This window comes from Macaca thibetana, chromosome 10 (assembly GCF_024542745.1).
Source record: "Macaca thibetana thibetana isolate TM-01 chromosome 10, ASM2454274v1, whole genome shotgun sequence".
Classification (NCBI taxonomy): Eukaryota; Metazoa; Chordata; class Mammalia; order Primates; family Cercopithecidae; genus Macaca; species Macaca thibetana.
In genome coordinates, this window is record NC_065587.1 from 9872182 (window position 1) to 9900087 (window position 27906).

Consider the following 27906-nt stretch of genomic DNA (forward strand, 5'->3'; position numbering starts at 1 on the left):
AGGCTGAGTGCTGGCATGTGAGAATGTGGACCCAGCATGGCCAGATCTTCAGATAATTTAAAAGAGGCAAGAAACCCTCATACAATGCTGGTAGGGATGTAAAATAGCACGGCACTGTGGAAAACAGTTCGGTGATTCCTCAAAAAGTTAAACATAGAGTTACCATATGACCCCGTAATTCCACTCCTAGCTAGGTATCTACCCAAGAACTGAAAACATATGTCCACATGCCAGCTTGCATACGAATGCTTATAGCAGTGCTATTTAATTTTTTAATTTTTGTTTTTTGAGATGGAGTCTCACTCTGTCACCCAGGCTGGAGTGCAGTGGCATAATCTCGGCTCACTGCAGCCTCCACCTCCTGGGTTCAAGTGATTCTCCTGCCTCAGCCTCTTGAGTAGCTGGGACTACAGGTGCGCACCACCATGCCTGGCTAATTTTTGTAATTTTAGTAGAGACAGGGTTTTACTATGTTGGCCAGGCTGCTCTCGAACTCCTGACTTCATGATCCACCCACCTTGGCCTCCCAAAGTGCTGGGATTACAGGCGTGAGCCACCGCGCCAAGACATTTTTTGTTTTGTTTTGTTTTATTTTTGTTTTTGTTTTGAGACAGAGTTTCATTCTTGTTGCCCAGGCTGGAGTCCAGTGGTGCAATCTCGGCTCACTGCAACCTCTGCCCCCTGGGTTCAAGTGATTCTCCTGCCTCAGCCTCCTTTAGCTGGGATTACAGGGGCCCTACCACCACACCTGTCTAATTTTTGTATTTTTAGTAGAGATGGGGTTTCACCATGTTGGCCAAGCTGGTCTTGAACTCCCGACCTCCCACTTCTCTGCCCACCTCGGCCTCCCAAACTGCTGGGATTACAGGCGTGAACCACTGCACCGGGCCAATTTTTGTATTTTTAATAGAGTTGGGGTTTCTCTATATTGGCCAGGCTGGTCTTGAACTCCTGACCTCAGGTAATCTGCCTGCCTCAGCCTCTCAAAGTGTTGAGATTACAGGTGGGAGCCACCAGGCCCAGCCTTCATTGGCTTAATTTTTGAGCAGGCAAAGCAAACTACTGTTTGGCTTATTGGCTACCAGTTTGGAGCCTATGTTTTAACAGAAACCATGCGCTCATCTGGGGTTCTCACTTCCCAGCACCCCTCCCCCGGGGAGGCTGCTCCTTCTTCCTCATCCCTTGACCCTCCAGAGCCAACCCTAAAGCTTCTTCCAACCATCATCACTCACTATCTTTTATTTTGTTTATCTATTTATTTATTTTTAGAAACAAAGTCTTGCTGTATTGCCCTGGATGGAAGGCAGTGGCACAATCTCAGCTAACTGCAGCCTTGAATTTCTAGGCTTAAGAGATCCTCCTGGCTCAGCCTCCTGAGTAGCTGGGAATATAGGTGCGCACCAGTGCCCCCAGCTAATATTGTCTTTTAAAGATCTTGTCACCTTCGAAGTCCTTGCTTCTCAGTTATTCACTGACAACATTAGACCCAGGTGTACTTTCTTTTTCTTTCTTTCTTCTCTTTCTTTCTCTTTTCTTTCTTTCTTATTTATTTATTTATTTATTTATTTATTTGTCTATTTTTTGAGACAGGGTCTCATTCTCCAGTCTCCACCCAGACTGGAGTGCACTGGCATGATCTTGGCTCACCGCAACCTCCTCCTCCCAGACTTAAGAGATTCTCTTGCCTTAGCCTCCTGAGTAGCTGGGATTACAGGCGTGTGCCACTATGGCCCACCTAGTTTTTGTATTTTTAGTAGAGATAGGGTTTCATCTTGTTGACCAGGCTGGTCTTGAACTCCTGACCTCAAATGATCCACCCATCTCAGCCTCCCAAACTGCTGGTATTATAGGCTTGAGCCACCATGCCCACCCCCAGACATACTCTCTCTCTTTCTTTCTTTTTTTTTTTTTTTTTTTTTGAGACGGAGTCTCACTCTGTCACCCAGGCTGGAGTGCAGTGGCGCGATCTCGGCTCACTGCAAGCTCCACCTCCTGGGTTCACGCCATTCTCCTGCCTCAGCCTCCTGAGTAGCGGGGACTACAGGCGCCCACCATCACGCCCGGCTAATTTTTTGTATTTTTAGTAGAGACAGGGTGTCACCATGTTAGCCAGGATGGTCTTGATCTCCTGACCTCATGATCTGCCTGCCTCGGCTTCCCCAAGTGCTGGGATTACAGGCGTGAGCCACCACACCCGGCAGACATACTTTCTATTTTCCTCTTTCTCACAGTCCCTGCCTCTGTTCTGGGTATCTCTGATATTTGCTTACATGACCCCTACAACAACCAACCTCTCTGTCAGTTCCCTGACTTCCTTCCCCCCCAGTCATTTCACCTTCCCTGGAGCTCTGCCCCCTTCGCAAGGCCAGAACTTGCAGCCAAGGGTCCCACCCTGACTTACTGCATTCTGGGTGGTCCTTTGTCTCTCTGTGGTCATCTATTCTCCTGCTGTTGGCTGCTCTCACTTCCATCCTTTCTCCTGCAAGACAATCTTTGACTCCAATCCTTCTTTCTGGCCTCTCCCTCCAGTCTTTGCTTCCTTCTCCAGCATGGATTACACAGTTCCCCATCTTGGCCAATCTCTTGACAACATCCTGACTTATCTTTTTTTTTTTTTTTTTTTTTTTGAGATGAAGTTTTGTTCTTGTTGACCAGGCTGGAGTGCAATGGCGCGATCTCAGCTCACCACAACTTTCGCCTCCCAGATTCAAGCGATTCTCCTGCCTCAACCTCCTGAGTAGCTGGGATTACAGGCATCTGCCACCACGCCTGGCTAATTTTTGTATTTTTAGTAGAGACAGGGTTTCTCCATGTTGGTCAGGCTGGTCTTGAACTCCTGACCTCAGGTGATCTACCTGCCTTGGCCTCTCAAAGTGCTGGGATTACAGGTGTGAGCCACCTCGCCTGAAATCCTGACTTTTCTTGACCTGTCTCACTGATGCACTAACCTGGAAGCCCTGACTCAGAGCCAGTCTCCTCATCCTTCTTGGCTACCACTGGGTCCTAAGCTGTGCTGGAGAAAATCACATCACTGCAGAATCTGGTGCTGTCAATCCATGGACATCAACCGTAACTGTGTCCTCTAATACTACCTGCCAGCCGCTGGACTCTCCTCATCAGCTCACCCCCAAAATCTTCCATCATGGCTATTGAAAACCTCACTTTCTATTATACTCAGAAACTGGCAGCCTTCAGATAGGAACTCTCCCATCATCCTGCCACCAAGGTGCCTACCTGACTGCCCCACCTGTCACCTCCCGGAGGGGAGATGTGTCCTTTTCCCACTGAAGCCAGTCCTCCCTGCTGTGCACTGATTCCTAAATTCCACCTTTGGCTCCTGGATGCTCTTGGGCATCTTCCATCTCTCTCTCTCTCTCTCTACTGACTCCTTGCCAAGAACAAACAAGAACCCTTCCATGTCTACCTCCTTCTCTCAACCTTGTGTCTTTTTCTAACAAGTAACCTGGCTCTGAGGCCAAAGCACTTTTTTTTTGATGTTGTTGTTGAGACAGGATCTTCTTCTGTCGCCCAGGCTGGAGTGTAGTGGTGCAATAACAGCTCACTGCAGACGACCTCCTGGGCTCAAGCGATCCTCCCACCTCAGCTTCCCAAGTAGCTGGAACTACAGGTGCATGCCGGCACGCCTGGCTATTTTTTTTTTTTTTTTTTTGTACAGACGGTCTTCCTATGTTGTCCAGGCTGGTCTTAAACTCCTGAGCTGAAGCGATCCTCCTGCCTCAATCTCCCATAGTGCTGGGATTACAGGCATGAGCCACCGCAACCGGCCCCAAAGCACCTTTTCAAAGAGTTGTTTACGTTGGCTGCCTCAGTTTCCTCACATACCACATACTCCCCAGAGCCACTTGGCTTCTGCCAAATTCCACCAAAACTTTTATTGCAGGTCACTAACAACCTCCTTATTGCCAAATCAAACCAATTTGGGCTGAAGAGCATCCCAGCTGGATGGCCCACGGGTGACGTGCAAGCAGCTGGTGCTGAGAGCCCTCACCTGAGGTCAGATGCATGGCTCAGTCCTCCTGGATGCAGGGCACAGGTGAAATGCATAGCAGAGCTCTTTCAAGTAGCAGGTGTCTCCTGGTCCTAGCAGCTGGTTCAGTCACCTGCAGAGTGCTTGGCACTGGGAGAGAATTGCTACTCCTGCTCTTCTCCCGGGTCAAGAAGACCCCAACAAACTTCCCGCAAGCCCCTAAAAGTAACTTCCTCCCACCCTGGTGAATCTCTGGTGAATCTCTTCCCTTCTAATGTACTGTCAGTGGATAAATACCATGTCCTTCCCCATTCAGGGGCTCAAACCGAGCGTGTGACATCAAAATCTCTGCTCGGCTAGGCGTGGTGGCTCATGCCTGTAATCCCAGCACTCTGGGAAGCCGAGGCGATGGATCATGAGGTCAGGAGTTCAAGACCAGCCTGGCCAACATAGTGAAACCCTGTCTCTACTAAAAATACAAAAATTAAACGGGCATGGTGGTGCGTGCCTGTAGTCCCAGCTACTCAGGAGGCTGAGGCAGGAGAATCGCTTGAACCCAGGAGGTGGAGGTTGCAGTGAGCCGAGATTGTGCCACTGCACTCCAGCCTGGGCAACAGAGTGAGACTCTGTCTCAAAAAAAACCAAAAAAAAAACAAAAAAACAAAACTCTGGCTCTGCCTCAGCTCTTTCTGCAGCGGGACAGTGGGCACCCTCAGATTTGCAGTGAGACAATCATGCCCTCCCAACAAGGCCATCCCACTTCATCCCAACAAACTGCCTAAGCAATGAGTGCTAAGGAGGAGGCCATGTTTCGTACTGATTACTTCTCTGCCTCTCAGAGAGGTGGGAGAAAAAATGGACCAGAGAAGGGTGATTGGGTTGCTGACCAGAACCGAGGTTCTATTCAGCTTTGTGTCATAAAGAGAAAGTGAGGACGTTCCGCATGGCCGAGTGTCCTCCAGGCACTTTCAGCTGTTCAGCAAGGAAAGAGTTAACATGATGGTGCTTGGATCTAATCTGGGTTAGAACATAAGAATAGGAAAAAGGGTCAGGTGCGGTGGTTCACTCCTGTAATCGCAACATTTTGGCAGGCCGAGGTGGGTGGATCACCTGAGGTCAGGAGTTCGAGACCAGCCTGGCCAACACGGTGAAACCCCGTCTCTACTAAAAATACAAAAATTAGCTGGGCGTGTTGGCGGGCACCTGTAATCCCAGCTACTCAGGAGGCTGAGATAGGAGAATCGCTTGAATCCGAAAGGCAGAGGTTGCAGTGAGCTGAGATTGTACCACTGCACTCCAGCATGGGCGACACAGCAAAACTCTGTCTCCAAAAAAAAAAAAAAAAAAAAGAGAATAGGAAAGGGGATGGTGACCAGTTAAAAGATGTGGCTTTTAACTGGTGGCTTAAAAGTGGCTTAGGGGCCCCAAATATGAGGAGGTTGTCACATCAGGAGACTAAGCGGAAGAAGACAGAATATCGTTTGCAGGTGGAGGTCTGAGACGGGGGATTAAAAGTGGCAGTTCTGCAGCTGCTACTGTTCTTGCCAATGATAATATGACCAGGTCAGCAGGTGGCCAAAGAACAGATCCTTGGCAGCAGGGAGGTCTAGGCCCTAGGTCCCAGGTTGGATGGGCTGTCTACATCCACGATGCTGAAATCATGTAGAAGGGAGGTGGAGGGAACAGTGGCCGAGAGACCGACGGGGAGCCACTGCACGTGTGATCCTGGCTTACCTGGAATGCCTGGGAGGAAGGCATGCGACTGGAACCAGGGAGCTCACCCCAGGGCGTGTGCACCAAAGGCGCTGCGAGGTTTGAGGAAGGAGAGAGGGACAGTGATCGTGAAGAGGCAACGAGGAGCTCGGGAGAGCCCGACCCCACCTCCAGCCTTTTAGGACAGGGAGCCTGGAAGGAAAAAGCAGCCCCCTTGAAGGGTTAAAAGGAAGCAGTGTCCTCACTCAGGGAAGAGTCAGGTGAGCAGAGAAGAGGGTGGGGACATAGAGGGATTTGCTGTGGGCAGGGGCTGGGGCCTGAGGACAGGTGAGGCACTTGGCAGATGAGGAGGGGCGTGAGACTGGACAGGCAGGGGGATGTTGAGAGCCATGGGGGGCCAGGCATTCAGGGGATGACGCGTGAGCTGGGAGACAAGGGCTTTGGGCAGCGTGGAGCCTCGTGGGCTCTTGTCTCCTGAATGTTCCTCAGATTCCTCCTCCTCTGTATTGAAGCTCGCAAGCCACTCCCACTGGAGTACACTCTGCCAATGAGTGAGGCCCACATTTATCTCCACCTCCAGCCTCTCCACAGCGCCCCAGCCCACACGTGTGATTACCTGCTGGGCCCCGCCACGTGGATGTTTTAAACACCTTCCAAAGTGCAAGGCGTGGTCCCTCAAACCCACTCTTCTCCCAGGAAATGGCACCACTGTTCACTCTGTCGCTTAGGACAAAAACCCTGAAGTCACCTTAGAGACCTCTGTTTCCTTTTCCCCCTTTCCCAACCCAACCTACGTGCCAGCAGCTCCTGCTTCGGAAACCACCAGGGCCCTGTGCACATGTGGCCCCATGGCTGCTGCTGGGTCCTTGCTTCTGCCACTGCTCACCTGGCCCAGGCACAGCTTCCACCCTCCCACAGGAGCAGCCGGCGTGAACTTCCCCAGACCCACATCAGAGCCAGCTCCTCCCCTCCTTTGGCTTCCTAAAGCTCTTGGGATAGATTCCCAAGTCCATGGCTGGGTCCCTCAGGAGGGCTCCTTCCCACCTCACTCCCCACCATGGTCACCTTTGCCCTCCCATCCTCCTCCTCACTGGCACTGTTTACTCTCTCTTCTCAAAACACTCACATCGGCGGGTGTGGAGGCTCACCACTGTAATCCCAGCACTTTGGGAGGCCAAGGCAGGAGGATTACGAGGTCAAGAGATTGAGACCATCCTGACCAATATGATGAAACCCCGTCTCCACTAAAAATACAAAAATTAGCCGGGCGTGGTGGCACGCACCTGTAGTCCCAGCTACTCAGGAGGCTGAGGCAGGAGAATTGCTTGAATCCAGGAGGCGGAGGTTGCAGTGAGCAGAGATCGTGCCACTGCACTCCAGCCTCCCAATAGAGCGAGACTCCGTCTCAAAAAAAAAAAAACCACTCACATCTGCTCCAATGCCACCTCCTCCCAGAGGCCCACCCCCACCCTGAGGGTCCTGCCCCAGAACTATCCCTCCTCCTCTGTCTCCTCTTGCTCTGCTCTGTTATTCTCTAGATCAATCCATAGCACGTGACATACTGATGTTTCCTTGTTGATTTGATGATTTTCCTCTCTCCACTAGGACAAGCTCCATGGAGGATGTGGGCAAAACACCACCTTTTTCTTTTCTTTTGAAACAGAGTTTCCTTTTGTCTCCCAGGCTGGTGTATGCAGTGGCACTATCTCGGCTTACTGCAACTTCTGCCTCCCGGGTTCAAGAGATTCTCCTGTCTCAGCCTCCTGAGTAGCTGCGATTAAACGCATGAGCCACCACACCCAGCTAATTTTTTGTATTTTTAGTTGAGACAGGGTTTCACCATGTTGGCCAGGCTGGTCTTGAACTCCTGACCTCAGGTGATCCACCCTCCTTGGCCTCCCAGAGTGCTGGGATTACAGGCGTGAGCCACCACTCATGGTCTTTCCTGTTTGTTTTCAAGGCCCTCCTTTGAAGCACCACCTTTTCCACTGTTGTATCCCACGCCTTGAACCTGCCCAGCTCATAGCAGGGGTATAATAAATATTTGCCGAATAAATGGATAACTAAAGAAGCCTATTTTATTTTATTCGGGCCTCAAGAGCCCGTTCTGAAAAGTCAAAAGCTGAATTTATGATTCCTGCTTTAGCAATTCTAGTTCTCCTCAAGGCAATTCATCCTCGGTATTAGGCAGGTAGTCAAGGAGGAGCAGCAGCCAAGAGCATGTCGAGGAATATTTTCTTTTTTGGTTGGTACCAGGTTTTGGGCAGGGCAGGAAGAGAATACGCGTCTTCAGCACAAAACCAGACAAGTTCTTATCCTGAAGGGTGGCGCATCTTTCTGTCTTCCATGACCTGAGTCTCTGCTGTCTCTGAAAAGTGGAATGGAGCAGGCTTGGGGCCCCCACCTTCCCTCTCACTCTTGGGCTGCATGTGTTTTGGAATTCAGGGGCTGGTGCACACCACCGTCCACTGGGCTAAACACCCGTAGGAGTGGGGAGCTCTACCTGAATTTGATATTAGGGAAGAAGAAAGATCATTGAGATAATGAAATGTAATACCTGAAGGAAAAGAGTGGGACGGATGCTTTCAAGGGAGAAGGACCCTCAAGTGAAAAGGCCTTCAGGGGCCGGGCACAGTGGCTCATGTAATCCCAGCACTCTGGGAGGCCGAGGTAGGAGGATCACTTGAGATTATGAGTTCGAGACCAGCCTGGCCAACATGGTGAAACCCTGTCTCTACTAAAAATACAATTAAAAAAAAAAAAAAATTAGCCAGGTGTGGAGGTGCATGCCTGTAGTCCCAGCTACTCGGGAGACTGAGGTAGGAGAATCGCATGAATCGGGAGGTGGAGATTGCAGTGAGCCGAGATGGAACCACTGCACTCCAGCCAGGGTGACAGATTGAGACTCTGTCTTAAAAAACAAAAAACAAAAAACAAAAAAATGGGCCAGGCACGGTGGCTCACACCTGTAATCCTAGCACTTTGGGAGGCAGAGGCAGGCGGATCATGAGGTCAAGAGATTGAGACCATCCTGGCCAACGTGGTGAAACCTCATCTCTATAAAAAATACAAAAATTATTTGGGCGTGGTGGCACACGCCTATAGTCCCAGCTACTCAAGAGGCTGAGGTAGGAGAATGGCTTGAACCCAGGAGGTGGAGGTTGTGGTGAGCCAAGATCGCGCCACTGCACTCCAGCCTGGGCGACAAGAGCGAAACTCCGTCTCAAACAAACAAACAAACAAAAAACGAACAAAAACTAAAGTCAACACACATGTGACAGGCTGGGAGAAACCTTTGCCTACCACAGTATAACAGCTTCATAATGAAAAATAGAGAGAATCTTGAAAGAAATAAGAAAATGACCAAAAAATCCCAAAAACAAACAAACAAACAAATGAGAAAACCCAACAGGAAGCTGCGCAACTCATATGAAAGGGTGATTTGAAGAAGAAAGGATCCAAATTCCCGGTAAACCTAGGAAAAGAAGTTCAGTGTCTCCAGAAATTAGAGGAATGCGAATGTTACTGGCTGAAGTGTGTCCTTCTGAAAAAAATATGTTTTAGTCCTAACCTCCAGCCACCTCAGAATGTGATCTTTGTGGGAACAGGGTAATGGCAGAGGTAATTGGTCAAGATGGGGTCATACTGGAGTTGGGTGGGCTCCCATCCAACATGGCATCCTTAGAAGGAGCTGGCCTGTGAAGACGGAGACACACAGGAAGGAAGATTGGAGGGAGGCATCTCCAGACCAAAGAATGCTAAAGATTGCCAGCAAATCACCAGAGGCTGGGCTGGGGCAAGGAAGGATTCTACACTACAGGTTTCAGCATAAGCATGGTCTTGTCGACGCTTTAATTTTTTTGTTATTGTTGTTTGTTTATTTGTTTTTTTGAGACAGAGTCTTGCTCTGTTACCCAAGCTGGAGTGCAGTGGCACGATCTCGGCTCACTGCAACCTCTGCCTCCCAGGTTCAAGCAGTTCTCCTGCCTCTCCTCCCAAGTAGCTGCAGGCATGCACTACCATACCTGGCAAATTTTTTATAGTTTTGGTAGAGATGAGGTTTTACCACGTTGGTCAGGCTGGTCTCAAACTCCTGACCTCAAGCGATCCGCCTGCTTTGGCCTCCCAAAGTGCTGGGATTACAGTTGTGAGCCACCTCGCCCAGCCAACACTTTGATTTTGGACTTTGAACCTCCAAAACTGTAAGACAATGCATTTCCATATTTATTTATTCATTTATTTTTTGAGATGGAGTCTCACTCTGTTGCCCAGGCTGGAGTGCAGTGGCACAATCTTGGCTCACTGCAACCTCCACCTTCCGGGTTTAAGCGCTTCTCGTGCTTCAGCCATACAAGTAGCTGGGATCACAGGCATGCTTCAGCGTGCCCAACTCATTTTTGTATTTTTAGTAGAAACGGTGTTTCACCATGTTGGCCAGGCTGGTCTCCAACTCCTGGCCTCAAGTGATCCGCCCACCTCGGTCTCCCAAAGTGCTGGGATTACAGGCGTGAGCCACCGCGCCTGGCCACATTTCTGTTTTTAAACCACCTAGTGTGTGGTCCTTTGTTATATCACCCCTAGAACACTAATATGGTAAATTAAAACAACGTTGAGATCACTTTCATTTTTTTCCATCAGTTGGCAAAACAATGAAAAATATTATTATATCCAGTGCTGGCAAAGATGTGAGAAAACTCTCCCTGCAATTCTGATGGGAGTTGGATTTAGCGACACCCCTTGGGTGGCAATTTGGCAGGACACCATCAGATAAAAATGAAAAGGCTCTTGTCCTACAACTTGGCAATTCTAGCTCTGTCTAACCTGGAGAAATACTTACACATGTTCACAAAAGAGTTGCATATTAGAATGTTCTTTGTGGCATGTTTGTAACAGCAGAAAACCTGACAAATCTATGACATCCGCGGACAGGAAATGGCTCATGAACTGGTCTCTCTCCTCAGGGGGGATTCATGATGAAGTTGCTGAAGTTTAAGCTGCAGGCGTCTCACTTGCACCACCCCCTTCCAAGGCCCAAGGAGGGGCTTTAGCAATTTCTATGTGCAACGTTGTATTATTTCTTAAAGAGGCTCCTCCTGAATGCATAAGCTCCAGGCTCCATAACATTTGAGCTTGCTCCTGTCATACTCTATAATGGATGATGGCAATTAACAAAGAAATAGGGCCAGTGGGCCAGACATGGTGGCTCACCCCTGTAATCCCAGCACTTTGGGAGGTCGAGGTAGGCGGATCATTTGAGGTCAGGAGTTGGAGACCAGCTTGGCCAACATAGTGAAATACCATCTCTACTAAAAATACAAAATTTAGCCTGGCATGGTGGCGCTTGCTTGTAATCCCAGCTACTCGGGAGGCTGAGGCAGGAGAATCGCTTGAACCCAGGTGGCAGAGGTTGTGGTGAGCCAAGATCACGCCATTGCATTCCAGCCTGGGTGACAGAGTAAGACTCCATCTTAAAAAAGAAAAAAAAAAAAAAGATAGAAAGAAAGAAAAAAAAAAGTAAGGCCAGTGGCTAGAGAACAGAGGGTTTCACTGAGCAGAGCCTCTGAGTTCTTGGAGAGGGTTGGAAGTGACAAGTTGAGAAACAGAGCAGGCATCACCTCCTGCCACCCACCCTGGGCAGCTGGCGTGGGCATGTGACACAGATTGGGTCAATCTGAGAGGCTCCTATATAGAAGGTGGGATTAGGGGCCAGTGGTGGGCAGTGAGTATCCCAGGGGCCACCTGCTTGCAGGCCATGATGATTGTCCAGGAGTGGCGGTGTCGGCCCACAGTTCCTGTGGTTTGGTCTCAGCTGCATTTTGTCCCTCTTGGTTTGGCCTTTTTTTTTTTTTCTAAGTTTCTTCTCTAGCCTTCCTGCCATTTGTTCATTTTGTTTGTTTGTTTTTGAGAGAGGATCTTGCTCTGTCACCTAGGCTAGAGTGCAGGGACGTGATCATGGCTCACTGCAACCTTGACCCTCCCGGGCTCAGGTGAGCCTCCTACCTCAATCTCCCAAGTAGCTGGAACTACAGGCATGTGCCACCACACCTGGCTAATCTTTGCATTTTTTGTAGAGATGGGGTTTCACCAGGCTGGTCTCGAACACCTGAGCTGAAGCAATCCTCCTACCTTGGCCTCCCAAAGAGATGGGATCACAGGTGTGTAATCCTCACCTGGCACTTCCTGCCATTTGCTGAGCTTTCTGATGGTCTCCTAATAAATCCCCTTCCTGCATAAGCTAGCCAGTTGGTCTCTTCTCTTTGCCACCAAGAACCTGACTGGTACCAGTAGCTCACCCCAGTTCCCAGAAATATTTAAGGGAATACATAGAATTCTTTTCAGTCTAATGCTTTTCTCCTGCAAATTTTTCTGAAATCTTTGATGTCTACTATGACTCATCTCCACTAGAATTTCATAAAAGGTATTGAATCTGACACGAGAGGTATAGGTTTATTTATTCTGGCTTTGGCGCACAGCTCAACCATGATGCTCTGCCACTCAGGAACCCAGAGCCCTGGAAAGCCTGAGGTTCCCTGGGCAGATCCTTTTCTATCGGGAGATGACCCCCGCACACCCCAAATAGGAAGATTGCTTTCTTTCTTTTTTTTTTTTTTTAGATGGAGTCTTGCTCTGTCGCCCAGGCTGGAGTGCAGTGGTGTGATCTCGGCTCACTGCAACATCCACCTCCTACGTTAAAGCAATTCTCCTGCCTCAGCCTCCCGTGTGGCTGGGATTACAGGCATGTGTCACCATGCCCGGCTAATTTTTGTATTTTTAGTAGAGCCGGGGTTTCACCATGTTGGTCAGTCTGGTCTTGAAATCCGGACCTCAGGTGATCCACCCGCCTCGGCCTCCCAAAGTGCTGGGATTACAGGCGTGAGCCACCGCACCCAGCTCCAAATAGGAAGATTTTCATAACACTTAACACTTGGAGAGTTTGTTCCCTGCATAAGAGGTAAAGTCATTCAGTGGAAAGAACATGAGATTTGGAGTCAGGAGACTGCTCTCAGGTCCAAATCTGCCTCCGGGCACAGTCTCTCCAACACTCTGAGCCCCGTACTCTCATTTGTAAAGGGGGTAACAGTACTTACTACAGATCAGCCATCCAGGAGACCCTGGGCGCTGCCACTCCACAGCCCCGACTAGAGAAGGTGTCAGAAATTCTTTTTCTTTTTCTTTTTGAGACAGAGTTTCGCTCTGTCACCCAGGCTGGAGTGCAATGGCACAATCTTGGCTCACTGCAACTTCCATCTCCCAGGTTCTAGCGATTCCCCTGCCCCAGCCTCTTGAGTAGCTGGGACTACAGGGGCCTGTCACCACACCCAGCTGATTTTTGTATTTTCAGTAGAGACGGGGTTTCACCATGTTGGCCAGGCTAGTCTCAAACTCCTGACCTCAAATGATCCACCCGCCTTGGCCTCCCAAAGTGCTGGAATTACAGGCGTGAGCCTCTGCACCCGGCCCACAGATTGTTTTTATGAACAAGTCGTTATGCTGTATTCCTTGGACTTCAGACATGTGGACTAGAAGAGGATCAGGTGACTGTGGCAAGGGCAGCCATCTCTGGAGGTCAGTGCTCTGTGAGCTGGGCTAGCGTGAACAGTCCTGCCCGATCACCTGTTTCTCGTGGACACATGAAATGCAAGGCTTCCGCGGAGATTTGTGCAGCAGGGACACAGAAACCCAGAGATCCACAGAGATGACAGCTAAAAGTAGAAGCTGAGGCAGTAGAAGCTTTAAGCATGCAGGAGCACGCAGGAGTAAGGCGGCAGAGAGGCCGTGGTGGTTGTGGGAGCTGTTGGTCCCCTGCGCTGTATCCCCTTGGGCCTTCTTCGTCCACTGCAGGTGTAGGCGGTGGTTCCCTGCACACACAAAGCTTCACTTCACTACCCCCATCTCTCTGCTTCTCAGCCCGAGGGGTTTTTTCTGGAGCAGTGAACACTTGTTCAGCCTTTTGTGCAGGGGAATCCAGAAGGGCCAGGTATTTAAAACCTCCAGGGCCTGGCTCAGTACCCGGCTTGCCATCGCTGGGTGGGCAGTGCTGTGGTGTGCTCTGCACGACCCCTCAGCGGGCCCGGAGGGGGACTGAGCCCAGTTGCCCACAGAGGTGACCCGCTCAGTGCCTTTCCTCACTCCCCTGTCTCACATTCCCTCTCCCGCGCTGTGCTTCCTGGAATCAACTCCAAAATAAGCTACCAAGTTCTCGTCTCAGGCTCTTCTTTAGGGGAATCTAAATTTAGACAGTGGCACTAGAAGAAAAGAGAAACAGCAACAAAAATCTACTGTGGGTGCTGAGAAGCAGCGGACACTTCTGCAGGGACAACCAGATGGAGGCCTGTGGCCTACTGAGCGACATTCCGGTCTCCCAGGCCAGACTGTGCAGACAGGGAGCATTTCCTGTGAGCCTGCTGTGCTACCAGTGTGCCTGAGGGAACCCGAGGAAGACTCCGGTCCTTTCAACCTGAAGACACCGAACCAGGCATCTCTTAAGGAGAGCTGCTGTTTATTGGGCATCTACTATGTGGCCAGCTCTGTGGCAGGCACTTCCCTTTCATCTCTCATTCTCTTGACAACTTGCAAGGGAGGTAATATCTTAAAAAACAAAGTAGGCCGGGTGTGGTGGTTCACACCTGTAATCCCAGCACTTTGGGGTGGGCGGATCACCTGAGGTCAGGAGTTCAAGACCAGCCTGGCCAACATGGTGAAACCCTGTCTCTACTAAAAATACAAAATTAGCCGGGCGTGGTGGCGCGGTCTGTAATCCCAGCTACTCAGGAGGCTGAGGCAGCAGAATCGCCTGAACCCGGGAGACGAAGGTTGCAGTGAGCCGAGATTGCACCATTGTACTCCAGCCTGGGAAACAAGAGCAAAACTCCATCTCAAAAAAAAAAAAAAGGCCAGGATTGGTGGCACATGTCTGCAGTCCCAGCTACTCAAGAGGAAGAGGCAGAAGATTCGCTTCAACCCGGGAGGCGGAGGTTGCAGTGAGTGGAAATCATGCCACTGCACTCCAGCATGGGGGATAGAGGGAGACTCTGTCTCCAAAACAACAACAACAACAACAACAACAACAACAACAAAAGCAAGAAGTAGGTCAGGCATGGTGGCTCATGCCTATAATCCCAGTAGTTTGGGAGGTCAGGAATTCAAGACCATCCTGACCAACATGGCAAAACCGCATCTCTACTAAAAATACAACAGGCCGGGCGCGGTGGCTCAAGCCTGTAATCCCAGCACTTTGGGAAGCCGAGACGGGCGGATCACGAGGTCAGGAGATCGAGACTATCCTGGCTAACACGGTGAAACCCCGTCTCTACTAAAAAATACAAAAAAAACTAGCCGGGCGAGGTGGCGGGCGCCTGTAGTCCCAGCTACTCGGGAGGCTGAGGCAGGAGAATGGCGGGAACCCGGGAGGCGGAGCTTGCAGTGAGCTGAGATCTGGCCACTGCACTCCAGCCTGGGCGACAGAGCGAGACTCCGTCTCAAAAAAAAAAAAAAAAAAATAAATAAATAAATAAATAAATAAATAAATAAAAATACAATAATTAGCCGGGTGCGGTGGCACGGGCCTGTAGCCCCAGCTGTTCAGGAGGTTGAGGCAGGAGAATCACTTGAACCTGGGAGGCAGAGGTTGCAATGAGCCAAGATAATGCCACTGCACTCCAGCCTGAGGTGGCAGAGTGAGACTCCATCTCAAAAAAAAAAAAAAAAAAAAAAGATGGAAGACCTATATTTAAGAACTAAAACCACAAAAACTCTTAGAAGACAATATAGGGGCAAATATTCATGATGTTGGACTTGACAACAATTTCTTAAATGTGACATCAAAAGAAAAAATAAATAGATTGCAATTCATCAAAATTAAAAACTTTTGTGTATCAAAGGATATTATGGGTTTTGTTATTATTGTTGTTGTTGTTTGTTTGTTTGAGACAGAGTTTCCCTTTGTTGCCCAGGCTGGAGTGCAGTGATGTGACCTCGGCTCACTGCAGCCTTCACCTCCCAGGCTCAAGCAAGCTATCCTCCCACCTCAGCCTCCTGAGTAGTTGGGACTACAGGCATGTGGCACCATGCCTGGCTAATTTTTGAATTTGTTTGTAGAGACGGGGTTTCACCATCTTGCTCAGGCTGGCCTCAAACTGCTGGGCTCAAGCGAACCTCCTGTCTTGGCCTCCTAAAGCGCTGGGATTACAAGCGTAAGCCACCACGCCCAGCTGGGACACTATTAAGAGAGTAAAAAGGTAACCCATAGAATGGAAACAAATTTTTGCAAATCATATATCTGGTAACAATTTAATATCCACATTATATAAAAAGTTCCAACAACTCACCACCACCAAAAAAACCCCCAAAAAATAACCCCCCCAAAAAAAGCCCAATTAAAAAATGGCAAAGGGGCCAGGCATGGTGGCTCATGCCTGTAATTCCAGTACTTTGGGAGGCTGAGCCTGGCAGATCACTTGAGGTCAGGAGTTCGAGACCAGCCTGGCCAACATGGTGCAACCTCGTCTCTACTAAAATTACAAAATTTAGCCAGGTGTGGTGGCAGACACCTGTAATCCTCCTAGCTACTTGGGAGGCTGAGGTAGGACAATCGCTTGAACCTGGGAGGCAGAGGTGGCAGCGAGCCCAGATCTCACCACTGCACTCCAGCTTGAGCAACAGAATAAGACTCTGTGTTGGTCAGGTGCGGTGGCTCACGCCGGTAATTCCAGCACTTTGGGAGGCCAAGTGGGCGAATCACAATGTCAAGAGATGGAGACCATCCTGGCCAACATGGTGAAACCCCGTCTCTATAAAAATACAAAAATTAGCTGGGTGTGGTGGCGTGCACCTGTAGTCCCAGCTACTCAGAAGGCTGAAGCAGGAGAATTGCTTGAGCCCTGGAGGCGGAGCTTGCAGTGAGCCGAGATCGCGCCACTGCACTCCAGCCTGGAGACAGAGTGAGACTCTGACTCAAAAAAAAAAAAAAAAAAAAAAAAAAAAAAAAAAAAAGACTGTCTCAAAAAACAAAACAAAAACCAAAAATGGCTAAGAAAGAAGCCATGAAAAGATGCTCAACATCGTCAAAACCACAACTAGTTCTCATTCCCCAGGATTTATTATCAAAATTCATAAAATGACAAGTGTTGGCAAGGATGTCGCTGTGGACTGAATTGTACCCCTCCCTGCAAATTCATATGTTGAAGCCCTAGCTCCTGGTATGACTGTATTTGGAGATAACGTGTTTTGGAGATAATTAAGGTTAACTGAGGTATAAAGTTGGGGACCTAATCCAATAGGACTAGTGTCTCAGAAGAAGAGAAAGAAGAAGAGAAAGAAGAGACCGGGCTTCCCATCGCTGGGTGCGCAGTGCTGTGGTGTGCTCTGCACGACCCCTCAGCGGGCCCGGAGGGGGACTGAGCCCAGGTGCCCACAGAGGTGACCCACTCAGTGCCTTTCCTCACTCCCCTGTCTCACATTCCCTCTCCCGCGCTGTGCTTCCTGGAATCAACTCCAAAATAAGCTACCAAGTTCTCGTCTCAGGCTCTTCTTTAGGGGAATCTAAATTTAGACAGTGGCACTAGAAGAAAAGAGAAGCAGCAACAAAAATCTGCTATGGGTGCTGAGAAGCAGCGGACACTTCTGCAGGGACAGCCAGATGAGCCCTGGGCTATCACCCAGAGCTCTTTCTCTCCAAAGGCCATGTGAGGATGCAGCAGGAAGGCAGCCGTCTACAAGCCAGGAAGAGGGCCCTCATCAGAAACTGAATTTACTGGCACTTTGATCTTGAACTTCCAGCCTCCAGAATAGAATAGAAAATAAATTTCTGTTGTTGAAGCTGCCCAGTCTATGGTATTTTGTTAGAACAGCCTTAGCAGACTAATACAAATTTGGAGAAATTGAAGTGCATTGCTGGTGGAAATGTAAAATAGTATACCTGTGGAAAAATTTGGCAATTACTAAAAAAGCTAAACATAGAATTTACTGTATGACCCAACAATTCTACTTCTTGATATATACCCAAAATAACTGAAAGCAGGGTCTTCTAGAGACATTTGTACACATTGTGTTTATTGCAACATTGTGACAGACAAAAGGTAAAAAAAAAAAAAAAAAAAAAAAAAAAAACAGTCAGACATGGTGGTTCATGTCTATAATCCCAGCAATTTGGGAGATCGAGGCAGGCAGATCACCTGAGGTCAGGAGTTCAAGACCAGCCTAGCCAACATTGAGAAACCCCGTCTCTACTAAAAAATACAAAAATTAACCGGGCGCAGTGGCTCACGCCTGTAATCCCAGCACTTTGGGAGGTGGAGGCGGGCGGATCACGAGGTCAGGAGATCGAGACCACCCTGGCTAACACAGTGAAACCTTGTCTCTACTAAAAATACAAAAAAATTAGCCGGGTGTGGCAGCGTGCGCTTGTTGTCCCAGCTGCTGGGGAGACTGAGGCAGGAGAATGGCGTCAACCCAGGAGGCGGAGCTTGCAGTGAGCTGAGATTGTGCCACTGCACTCCAGCCTGGGTGACAAAGCAAGACTCTATCTCAAAATAAATAAATAAATAAAATAAAATAAGGCCGGGCATGATGGCTCACGCCTGTAACCCCAGCACTTTGGGAGGCTGAGATGGGCAGATCACCTGAGGTCAGGAGTTCAAAACCAGCCTGACCAGCATGATGAAACTCCGTCTCTACTAAAAGTACAAATATTAGCTGGGCGTCATGGCGCATACCTGCAATGCCAGCTACTAGGGAGACTGAGGCAGGAGAATTGCTTGAACCCGGGAGGCGGAGGTTACAGTGAGCCGAGATCACTGCAGCCTGGGCAACAGAGCGGGACTCTGTCTCAAATAAGTAAATATATATATTGCATAAAAAATAAAAATCTTGTCTACTCCGAATCATGAATGATGATACTGCGGGGTGGGCAGCCCACTGCAAAGGGTAGGGTGAGGTAAAACCATCATCACCAAAGACCAAGAGAGGGTAAGCAAATCCTCTGGGTGGGTAAGGGGACAGGGCTTGGTATCAACCGTGGGCCAAGGATGAGGACGCCAGCCTTGGAGTCAGGCAGACCCTGATTCAAATTCTGCCCCTGCCATTTCCTATGGCGGGAACTTAAACGAGTCACTTAGCTCTCTGGGTATCAGTTTCCTGATGTGCAGCATCGGGGCAACAACAGAACTAATTTCACAGGCTCTATTTTTGTTGTTTTTTTGTTTTTTGAGATGGAGCCTTGCTCTGTTGCCCAGGCCAGAGTGCAATGGTGCCATCTCGGCTCACTGCAACCTCCACCTCCTGGGTTCAAGTGATTCTCCTGCCTCAGCCTCCCGAGTAGCTGGGATTACAGACATGCACCACCACGCCTGGCTAATTTTTGTATTTTTAGTAGAGACGGGGTTTCACCATGTTGGCCAGGCTGGTCTCAAATTCCTGACCTCCAGTGATCCATCCCCCTCAGCCTCCCAAAGTGCTAGGATTACAGGTGTGAACCACGGCGCCCAGCCCACAGGCTCTATTTTTGTGATGAATAAGTGGATGGTGCAGTTTCCCCTTGTGCCTGGCACATCATTGAAAGTCAATGAATAGGCCAGGCACGGTGGCACACACCTGTAATCCTGGCACTTTGGGAGGCCGAGGCAAGTGGCTCACCTGAGGTCAGGAGTTAGAGACCAGCCTGACCAACATAACAAAACGCTGTCTCTACTAAAAATACAAAAATCAGCCAGGCATGGTTGCACACGGCTGTAATCCCAGCTGCTAGGGAGCTGAGGCAGGAGAATCGCTTGAACCTGGGAGGCGGAGGCTGCAGTGAGCCGAGATCGTGCCACTGTACTTCAGCCTCCTGGGCGACAGAGCCAGACTCTGCCTCAACAACAACAACAACAACAACAACAACAACAACAACAACAACAGAAACTTCTTACCCAACCCAACATGTCTCCAGGTGAACTGGCCCCAGCCTTCCTCTGTAAAAATGATGCTCCCTCCTGTGTTCACAGAGCTCCAATCACACTGGAGCAAGTCATCATCTGCCCCGGGGACTTGATCTTGAACTCCCCACCTATCTCCGATGACTGGCTTCATCAAGTCTCAGAACTTGCGTATCATGTGCTCAGAGGACTTCCCTGCCACTCTGTTAGAAATGGCCAACAAGTTTTACTCTGACACCTCAACCCGCTTCACTGTCTACATGACACTCAGCACTATCTAAAACACTAGTCACATATGTGATTACTTCTTTACAGCCTGTCTACCCTCCTGGTTCTGAGGCTCCAGCAGAGCGAAAGCCTTGTCTGTCCCGTTCACCTGTGAATCTCCAGCACTCAACACGGTGCCCTAATGAATACCGGCTGAGTAAATGAATGAAGGAATGAACGAATGAGTGGCCCTGACTTTGACTTCATTCGTGTCTGCCAAGCCAATTATCTGGTCAGGATCTGGCGGTCCACTAGGAGACAGTATTAAAATGATGGTATAGACGTAAGTATTTGTCCTGACCCCTGCAACAGTTATGGTTCACTTTGAAATAATTTGTGTGGTTTTTTTTTTGTATATATGAGTCTAGGAGCTTGATAATTATTGGCATTGTTATTATTATCATGCTCTATTATTCATTGACTTTTTTTTTTCTTAATTTTTTTTTTTGTTTTGAGACAGAGTCTCACTCTGTCGCCCAGGCTGGAGTGCAGTGGTGCAATCTTGGCTCACTGCAACCTCCACTTCCTGGGCTCAAACGATTCTCGTGCCTCAGCCTCCCGAGTAGCTGGTACTAGAGGTGCTCGCCACCACGCCTGGCTAATTTTTTTTTTTCTTTGTATTTTTAGTAGAGACAGGGTTTCACCATGTTGGCCAGGTTGGTCTCGAGCCCCTGACTTCAAGTGATCCGCCCGTCTCGGCCTCCCAAAGTGCTGGGATTACAGGCGTGAGCGACCATGCCTTGCCTTTGTTTTTCTTTTTCTTTTTCCGAGACAGAGTCTTGCTCTGTCGCCCAGGCTGGAGCGCAGTGGCGTGATCTTGGCTCACTGCAACCTACAGGTGAGCGCCACCATATCTGGCTAATTTTTTTTTTTTTTTTGAGATGGAGTCTCATTCTGTCACCCAAGCTGGAGTGCAGTGGCACGATCTCGGTTCACTGCAAGCTCCGCCTCCTGGGTTCACACCATTCTCCTTCCTCAGCCTCCCGTGTAGCTGGGACAGGTGCCCACCACCACGCCCGGCTAATTTTTTGTATTTTTAGTAGAGACAGGGTTTCACTGTGTTAGCCAGGATGGTCTCAATCTCCTGACCTCGTGATCCACCTGCCTCGGCCTCCCAAAGTGCTGGGATTACAGGCGTGAGCCACCACGCCCAGCCTGTACAGCTAATTTTTATATTTTTTACTAGAGACAAGGTTTCACCATATTTGCCAGGCTGGTCTTAAACTCCTGGGCTCAAGCGATCCTCTCACCTTGGCCTCCCAAAGTGATGGGATTACAGGCGTGAGCCGCCGTGCCCAGCCAATTCATTTTTTAAAGAAAGAACTTGGAGTTGGTCCCTTGCCTGTGGCAGAAGCTGTGGGAAAGGTGGCAGAGTCTTTGGCATCCAGAGTTTTCCTGTCATGTCTGAAGCTGGTCTCTGTGAGAGAGACAGCGAGGGCCGGGTACAGTGGCTCACACCTGTAATCCCAGCACTTTCTGAGGCTGAGGTGGGCGGACCGCCTGAGGTCAGGAGTTCGAGACCAGCCTGGCTAACATGGTGAAACCCCGTCTCTACCAAAAATACAAAACTTAGCAGGGCATGGTGGCACATGCCTATAGTCCCAGCTACTCAGGAGGCTGAGGCAGAAGCATCACTTGAACCTGGGAGGCAGAGGTTGCAGTGAGCCAAGATCACGCCACTGGATCCCAGCCTGGGTGACAGAGCAAAACTCTGTCTCCAAAAATAAAAATAAAAAATGAAAAAGAGAAGCAGTGAGAATCCCAGCAACATGGATTCCCTGGTTCTCTTCAGTCTTAGATCCAGCTGCGTCTCCAGCCCTTTCTGCTGTTGCATTGCAGACCTCTACAGCCCTCCAAGAAATTTCCCTTTTGCCCAAGCAGAAGCTGGATTTCTGTACTTTACGCAAAGAATTCTGATCAAAACCCAAGCAGAATTCTGCAAATATGTAATGTGTCATCTGTGCAAAAAGCAATGTGTTCTTCATTAATGAAAGTATTTATGCAGTTTGAATACTGCCTGGAAAGGGTTTAAAAGAAGGAATTTCTGCTGAGGATGGTAGTCCCAAAATGATACAAATAGGAACAGTAGCAGCTGCCTCCATTTGAGTGCTTGCTACATACTAGGTACTGTGGTAGTTTAGTGGGGAAGCCAGTTTTGTTCCAGGTTAGACTTTGAAGTTCTTTTAGTTCTTTTTTTGAGGTTTTTTTTTTTTTTTTTGAGACAGAGTCTCGCTCTGTCACCAGGCTGGAGTGCAGTGGCGCAATCTCGGCTCACTGCAATTTCCACCTCCCGGGTTCAAGCGATTCCCCTGCCTCAGCTTCCCAAGTAGCTGGGACTACCACCATGCCCGGCTAATTTTTTGTATTTTAGTAGAAAAAGTTTTCTCATGTTGGCCAGGATGGTCTTGATCTCCTGACCTCATGATCCACCCACTTCGGCTTCCCAAAGTGCTCCTGTGCCCGGCCGAAGTTCTTTTTTTTTTTTTTTTGAGACAGAGTCTCACGCTGTCGCCCAGGCTGGAGTGCAGTGGCGCGATCTCGGCTCACTGCAAGCTCCGCCTCCCGGGTTCCCGCCATTCTCCTGCCTCAGCCTCCTGAGTAGCTGGGACTACAGGCGACCGCCACCGCGCCCGGCTAGTTTTTTGTATTTTTAGTAGAGACGGGGTTTCACTGTGGTCTCGATCTCCTGACCTTGTGATCCGCCCGCCTCGGCTTCCCAAAGTGCTGGGATTACAGGCTTGAGCCACCGCGCCCGGCCTGAAGTTCTTAATGACGAAGTTAAACAAAGCTTTTCAAACTTTTTAGTATCAGGACCCTTTTATGATGTTAAAAACTGAGGACTCTCCCAAAGTTTTATGCGGGTTTTATCTACAAATATTTACAATAATGGAAACCAGAACTGAGAAATTAGCCTGGGGAACACAGTAAGACTCTGAGACAGGGTCTCCCTCTGTTACCCAGGCTGGATAACAGGTTGCAGGATCTTGGCTCACTGCAACCTCCACCTTCTGGGCTCAAGCAACCTTCCTGCCTCAGCCTCCCCAGCAGCTGGGACTACAGGTACATGCCCCCACGCACAGCTAATTTTTATATTTTTTGGAGATAGGGTTTCACCATGTTGCCCAGGCTAGTCTTGAACCCTTGGATTCAAGCAATCCACCCATCTTGACCTCCCAAACTGTTGGGATTACAGGCGTGAGCTACCATGCCCGGCCAAGACTCTACACAAAATTGAAAAATTAGCTCAGTGTGGGGCCTGGTGGGGTGGCTCACACCTGTAATCCCATCACTTTGGGAGGCCAAGGCAAGTGGATTGAGGTCAGGAGTTTGAGACTAGCCTGGCCAACATGGTGAAACCTCGTTGCTAATCAAAATACAAAAATTAGCCATGTACGGGGGCATGTGCCTGTAATCCCAGCTCCTTGGGAGGCTGAGGCAGGAGAATCACTTGAACCTGAGAGAAGGAGGTTGCAGTGAGCCGAGATGGCGCCACCGCACTCCAGCCTGGGCGACAAGAGCGAGACTTTCAAAAAAAAAAAAAAATTAGCTGGGTATGGTGGTGCACGCATGTAGTCCCAGCTACTTAGGAGGCTGAGGCGGGAGGATCACTTGAACCCAGGAGGTTGGGGCTGCAGTGAGCTGTGATCTTGCCACTGTACTCCAGCCTTGGGGACAGAGCAAGACCATGTCTCAAATCCCGCCGCCCCCCACAAAAGAAAAGCCCCAGAAATTTGAAAAATGACTGAAAAGAATAAAAACCCATCACTTATGAACATATTTTTAGTAAAATTATTTTTAAAAACAAAAAATGTGAGACTAGCAGTTTTTGTATTTTTGCTAATCTCTTTTACATCTGATTTAATAGAAGACAGTGGATTCTTAAGACGGTTTCTTCATTAGATATGCTGCTTTGGTTGCATATAAAGAAAAACTGCTTTCACATAGACTTGCAGTTGGAAGAACTTCATGAACCCCCTGAAAGGGTTTAAGGTACCCCCTTGTCAAGAATCCTCAGATGATACTTTGAGAACCACTGCAACAAACTATATTGCTTCTCAGTTAAAAAATCTGTATTATTAACCATTGAATTAGTATTAGAACTGACAATTCCTTCCATCTCCCAAGTTTTTTTTTTTTTTTTTTTTTTTTTTTTGAGACGGAGTTTCGCTTTTGCTGCCCAGCCTGGGGTGCAGTGGTGCGATCTTGGCTCACTGCAACCTCCACCTCCCAGGTTCAAGGGATTCTCCTGCCTCAGCCTCCTGAGTAGCCCAGATTACAGGTGCACACCACCGTGCCTGGCTAATTTTTGTATTTTTAGTAGAGATGGGGTTTCACCATGTTGGTCAGGCTCTTCTCGAACTCCTGACCTCGTGATCCGCCCGCCTGATTGTAGGCATGAGCCACCGCCCCGGCCAATATCAATTTTTAACTTGAGTTCATAAATTGTCCTTTTGCCAGCCACGATTATATGTATCTTTATTTTTCTAAGCCAAGAAAAGAAAGAAACATGTCATACACCAGGGGTCCCTAACCCTTGGGCTGCAGAGTGGATACCAGTCCATGGCCTGCTAGGAACCCGGCTGTACAGCAGGAGGTGAACAGGTGCTGACCAAGCATTACCGCCTGAGCTCTGCCTGTCAGATCAGCGGCGGCATTAGATTCTCATAGGAGCTTGAACCCTATGGCGAACTGTGCATGTGAGGGATCCAGGTTGTGGAGTCCATCTAGTGCCTCATGATCTCAGGTGGAACAGTTCCATAACCATCCCCAGGCACACCCCCACCCCACCCCCAGCTGTGGAAAAACTGTCTTTCATGAAACCAATCCCTGGTGGCAAAAAGGTTGGGGACTGCTGTCATACACAACCAAAGGTCACATTTGTATATTGGTTTTACATTTTACAAAGCTTTTCTCTGTGACCACATGATACCACTTAGTCCTCAGAAGCCCACAGTACAGACAAAGTTCAGCGCAGAGAGGCAACTTTGCCAAGATTGCCATCAGTAACCAGGCTGTGGAACCAGGACTCAGAACTGGGTTTGATGACTGAATCCCACATTCTTCCCTTATTCAGCTGCCCACTGCTGTCACACAGGAGGAGAAAGAAGGGCTGACTGCTGTCTTCGGGTGCCAGCGATCCATACTCTGCCTCTGTCGGATGCCTCATGACTAAGTGATGCGCTCAGAGGACAACCCTGCTCTGGCCCGGATGAACGAACATTTCACTTTCGAAAGTTGAGTTTTCAGCCTTGGAAGGGGAGACTCTTCATTTATGTTCACTTTGTTCACATACACAAGAGAGAGCATCCGTTCTAGAATCCAACTGGACTTTATTTGACACAGAATACAATATGGCTACAGAAACAGCAAACTGAAAAAACAAAGCAGAAAAAACACGGTTCCATCTAATCTGTAATTAGGTAACAGCAGGGAAAGTCATTAAATGAATAACAAAACAATTAAGCTTGATGGAAGAAGTCTTTTCCTAGTGCCCATACCTGAAAGACAAAGCAAATTACTCTGATTAATTCCGTGGTAATTTCCTGTGTGAGACATAAAACCTGCTTAAACACCAGCAACTTCAGTTAGAACCTCAGTGATCACAGTCTGCTCCAGGACTGAGTGAGACACTGACACTAGCTTAAGCTGTCATTGTGATCCCCTTTCCCCTCCCCATCTTTCAGGACTCCTTGCCTACTATCCCCTCTTAGTGACAGGCTCTCCCTGTGACTCAACCATGCCCACCTGACAGGTGCGAGTAGCTGCTTGGTGGTATTAGGGAGGTGAGAGGGGAAAGTCATTGGTGGGTTGTGAAAGGCAGCTCCACCTGCTCACTCCAAGCAGGGGCTCAGTTTAAACTTTCGGGCTCCCCTGATCATGGCGGCCTATTTTCACCTGAACTCCGTTACTCAGGCATGTTCAGGGTAAAGCTAATAGTGAGAATAGCGATTGATCAGCTTTCAATTTCAAAATCTGTCATCAGCTCCAATTACAACTCTGATTACATTCAGTTCTATACAAAGAGAAAAGAAGCTAGGCGTGGATTTCAGGGGTTTCTGTTTTCCCCAGAAACTGAAATTTGGCTCTAAAATTATAAAAAATAAACAAGGGGCCGGGTGCAGTGGCTCACCCTTGTAATCCCAGCACTTTGGGAGGCTGAGGTGGGCAGATCATCTGAGGTCAAGAGTTCAAAACCGGCCTGGCCAACATGGTGAAACCCTGTCTCTATTAAAAATACAAAAATTAGCCAGGTGTGGTGGCAGGTGCCTGTAATCCCAGCTACTTGGGAGACTGAGGCAGGAAAACTGCTTCAACCTGGGAGTTGGAGGTTGCAGTGAACCGAGAGATCACACCACTGCACTATAGCCTGGGGGACAGAGTGAGACTCTGTCTCAAAAAATATATATATAAATAAAAATAAACAAGGCCAAGGAATTTCTTCCACATATGAACAGATTTCTTGAACACAAGATCCCTCATTATCTTTTGTCCTGGATCTTTTTAGGCAGTTAACCTGATTAAAATAATTTGTTGTATGGATAGAAAGTAGGGCACTGGAACTCCTGATCACAGCTTCTCTTAAGAAATCTACTTAAATATTGTCTTAAAAAGAGCTGTTGTGCCAAATTCTACATAGGTTAGGTTCTAGCACGTGATATGGGCTGTAGAACAATCCTATCAGATTAAAGAATACTGAAGAATTTGTTTTCCCAATGCACTGATAACTACCACCTGGGAAAGTCACCAGTTAGAGTGGCAGTCAAAGCCCCAGACAAGGAATTCTTCATACCCCCGCCAATTCTTAGATTTAGCCCTGGGCACATGTACGGGCAAAACGAGACCGTTTTGGTCTAAAACGGAACCTTGAGCCTGCTGTAGGGCAGAGCCAATTACACAGGCCGCCTGAAAACTTAGAAAAGTCCTCTGCCTTGACATGTATTCCTGTTATGGTTTTCCGTACAATGCAAGCTCCAAGGGCTGGAAGGACCATCTCAAACATTTTTATACTTTACACGGCACTTAGCATACATTTTGCTGAAGGAAGCCCAACAGTACCACTCAGATACTGAGTATTTGGCAGGTTTCTTAAAAACTGAATATGCACTGATAATACTTCCAAATGTTTTACCAAAATAAATTATTGAATTTAAAGGCAAAATCACTGCACTAATAATAGATTTCTAAGTATTTCACAAACAAAAGAATCCTAGTTTTTTGTTTTTTAAATCCAAGAATAGCCTAATAAAGACTTATATTTAAATTTAAAAACTCCTTTCCCAGAAAAAACTCAGTAAAGAAAATGACCAGTAATTCAAAAGAAAACAACATGCAGGAAGATAAACACAGTGGCTCACAGAAAAGCGTAAGAGATATAAAAACATGAACAACTGCCCAACCTCACTGAATATCCAAAAATGAAAATCGAATACTGATCGTCACCTATCAGAGTGGCTAAGATGGAAAAATTGTATGAGGAAGCCTTGGCAGGAAATGAAGAAAGGGGAGTTCTGCTTCACTGTTTGGAGGGAGTGTAAATTAGTGGATATTCTTAGGAATGGAAAAACTGACACTATTTCTCAAAAATAAAAATACATGTATATATATTTTTTTTCTGAGATGAAGTTTTGCTCTTTTGCCCAGGCTGAAGTGGTGTGATCTCAGCTCACTGCAACCTCCAGCCCTCCAGGTTCAAGCGATGATTCTCCTGCCTCAGCCTCCCAAGTAGCTGGAATTACAGGTGCGCACCACCACGCTTGGCTAATTTTTGTATTTTTAGTAGAGACAGGGTTTCACCATGTTGGCCAGGCTGGTCTTGAACTCCTGACCTCAGGTGATCCGCCCGCCTCAGTCTCCTAAAGTGCTAGGATTACAGGTGTGAGCAACTGCACCTGACCTTTTTTTTTTTTATTGGCTCTGTTACTTAGGCTGGAGTGCAGTGGCCTGATCTCAGCTCACTGCAAACTCCGCCTCCTGGGCTCAAGCCATCCTCCCACCTCAGCCTCTAGAGTAGATTGCGAGTGCATG

At 48.4% G+C, this 27906-nt stretch overlaps 2 protein-coding genes across 12 annotated transcripts in view; one reads left to right on the forward strand and one right to left on the reverse strand.

Annotated features, from left to right (window-relative positions):
- Nucleotides 1-27906, forward strand: part of ST13 (ST13 Hsp70 interacting protein) — a 285343-nt gene that overhangs the window by 103307 nt on the left and 154130 nt on the right. The gene's annotated exons all lie outside the window — the stretch shown is intronic.
- LOC126963577 (E3 ubiquitin-protein ligase RBX1) overlaps nucleotides 25196-27906 on the reverse strand; it is a 598764-nt gene continuing 596053 nt past the window's right edge. For all 11 annotated transcript variants that reach the window (XM_050805845.1, XM_050805846.1, XM_050805842.1 and 8 more), the window contains exon 6: nucleotides 25196-25379. In XM_050805845.1, coding sequence (XP_050661802.1) covers nucleotides 25367-25379 — 13 coding nt within the window. In that variant the 3' untranslated portion in view covers nucleotides 25196-25366. The remainder of the gene's footprint in view (nucleotides 25380-27906) is intronic.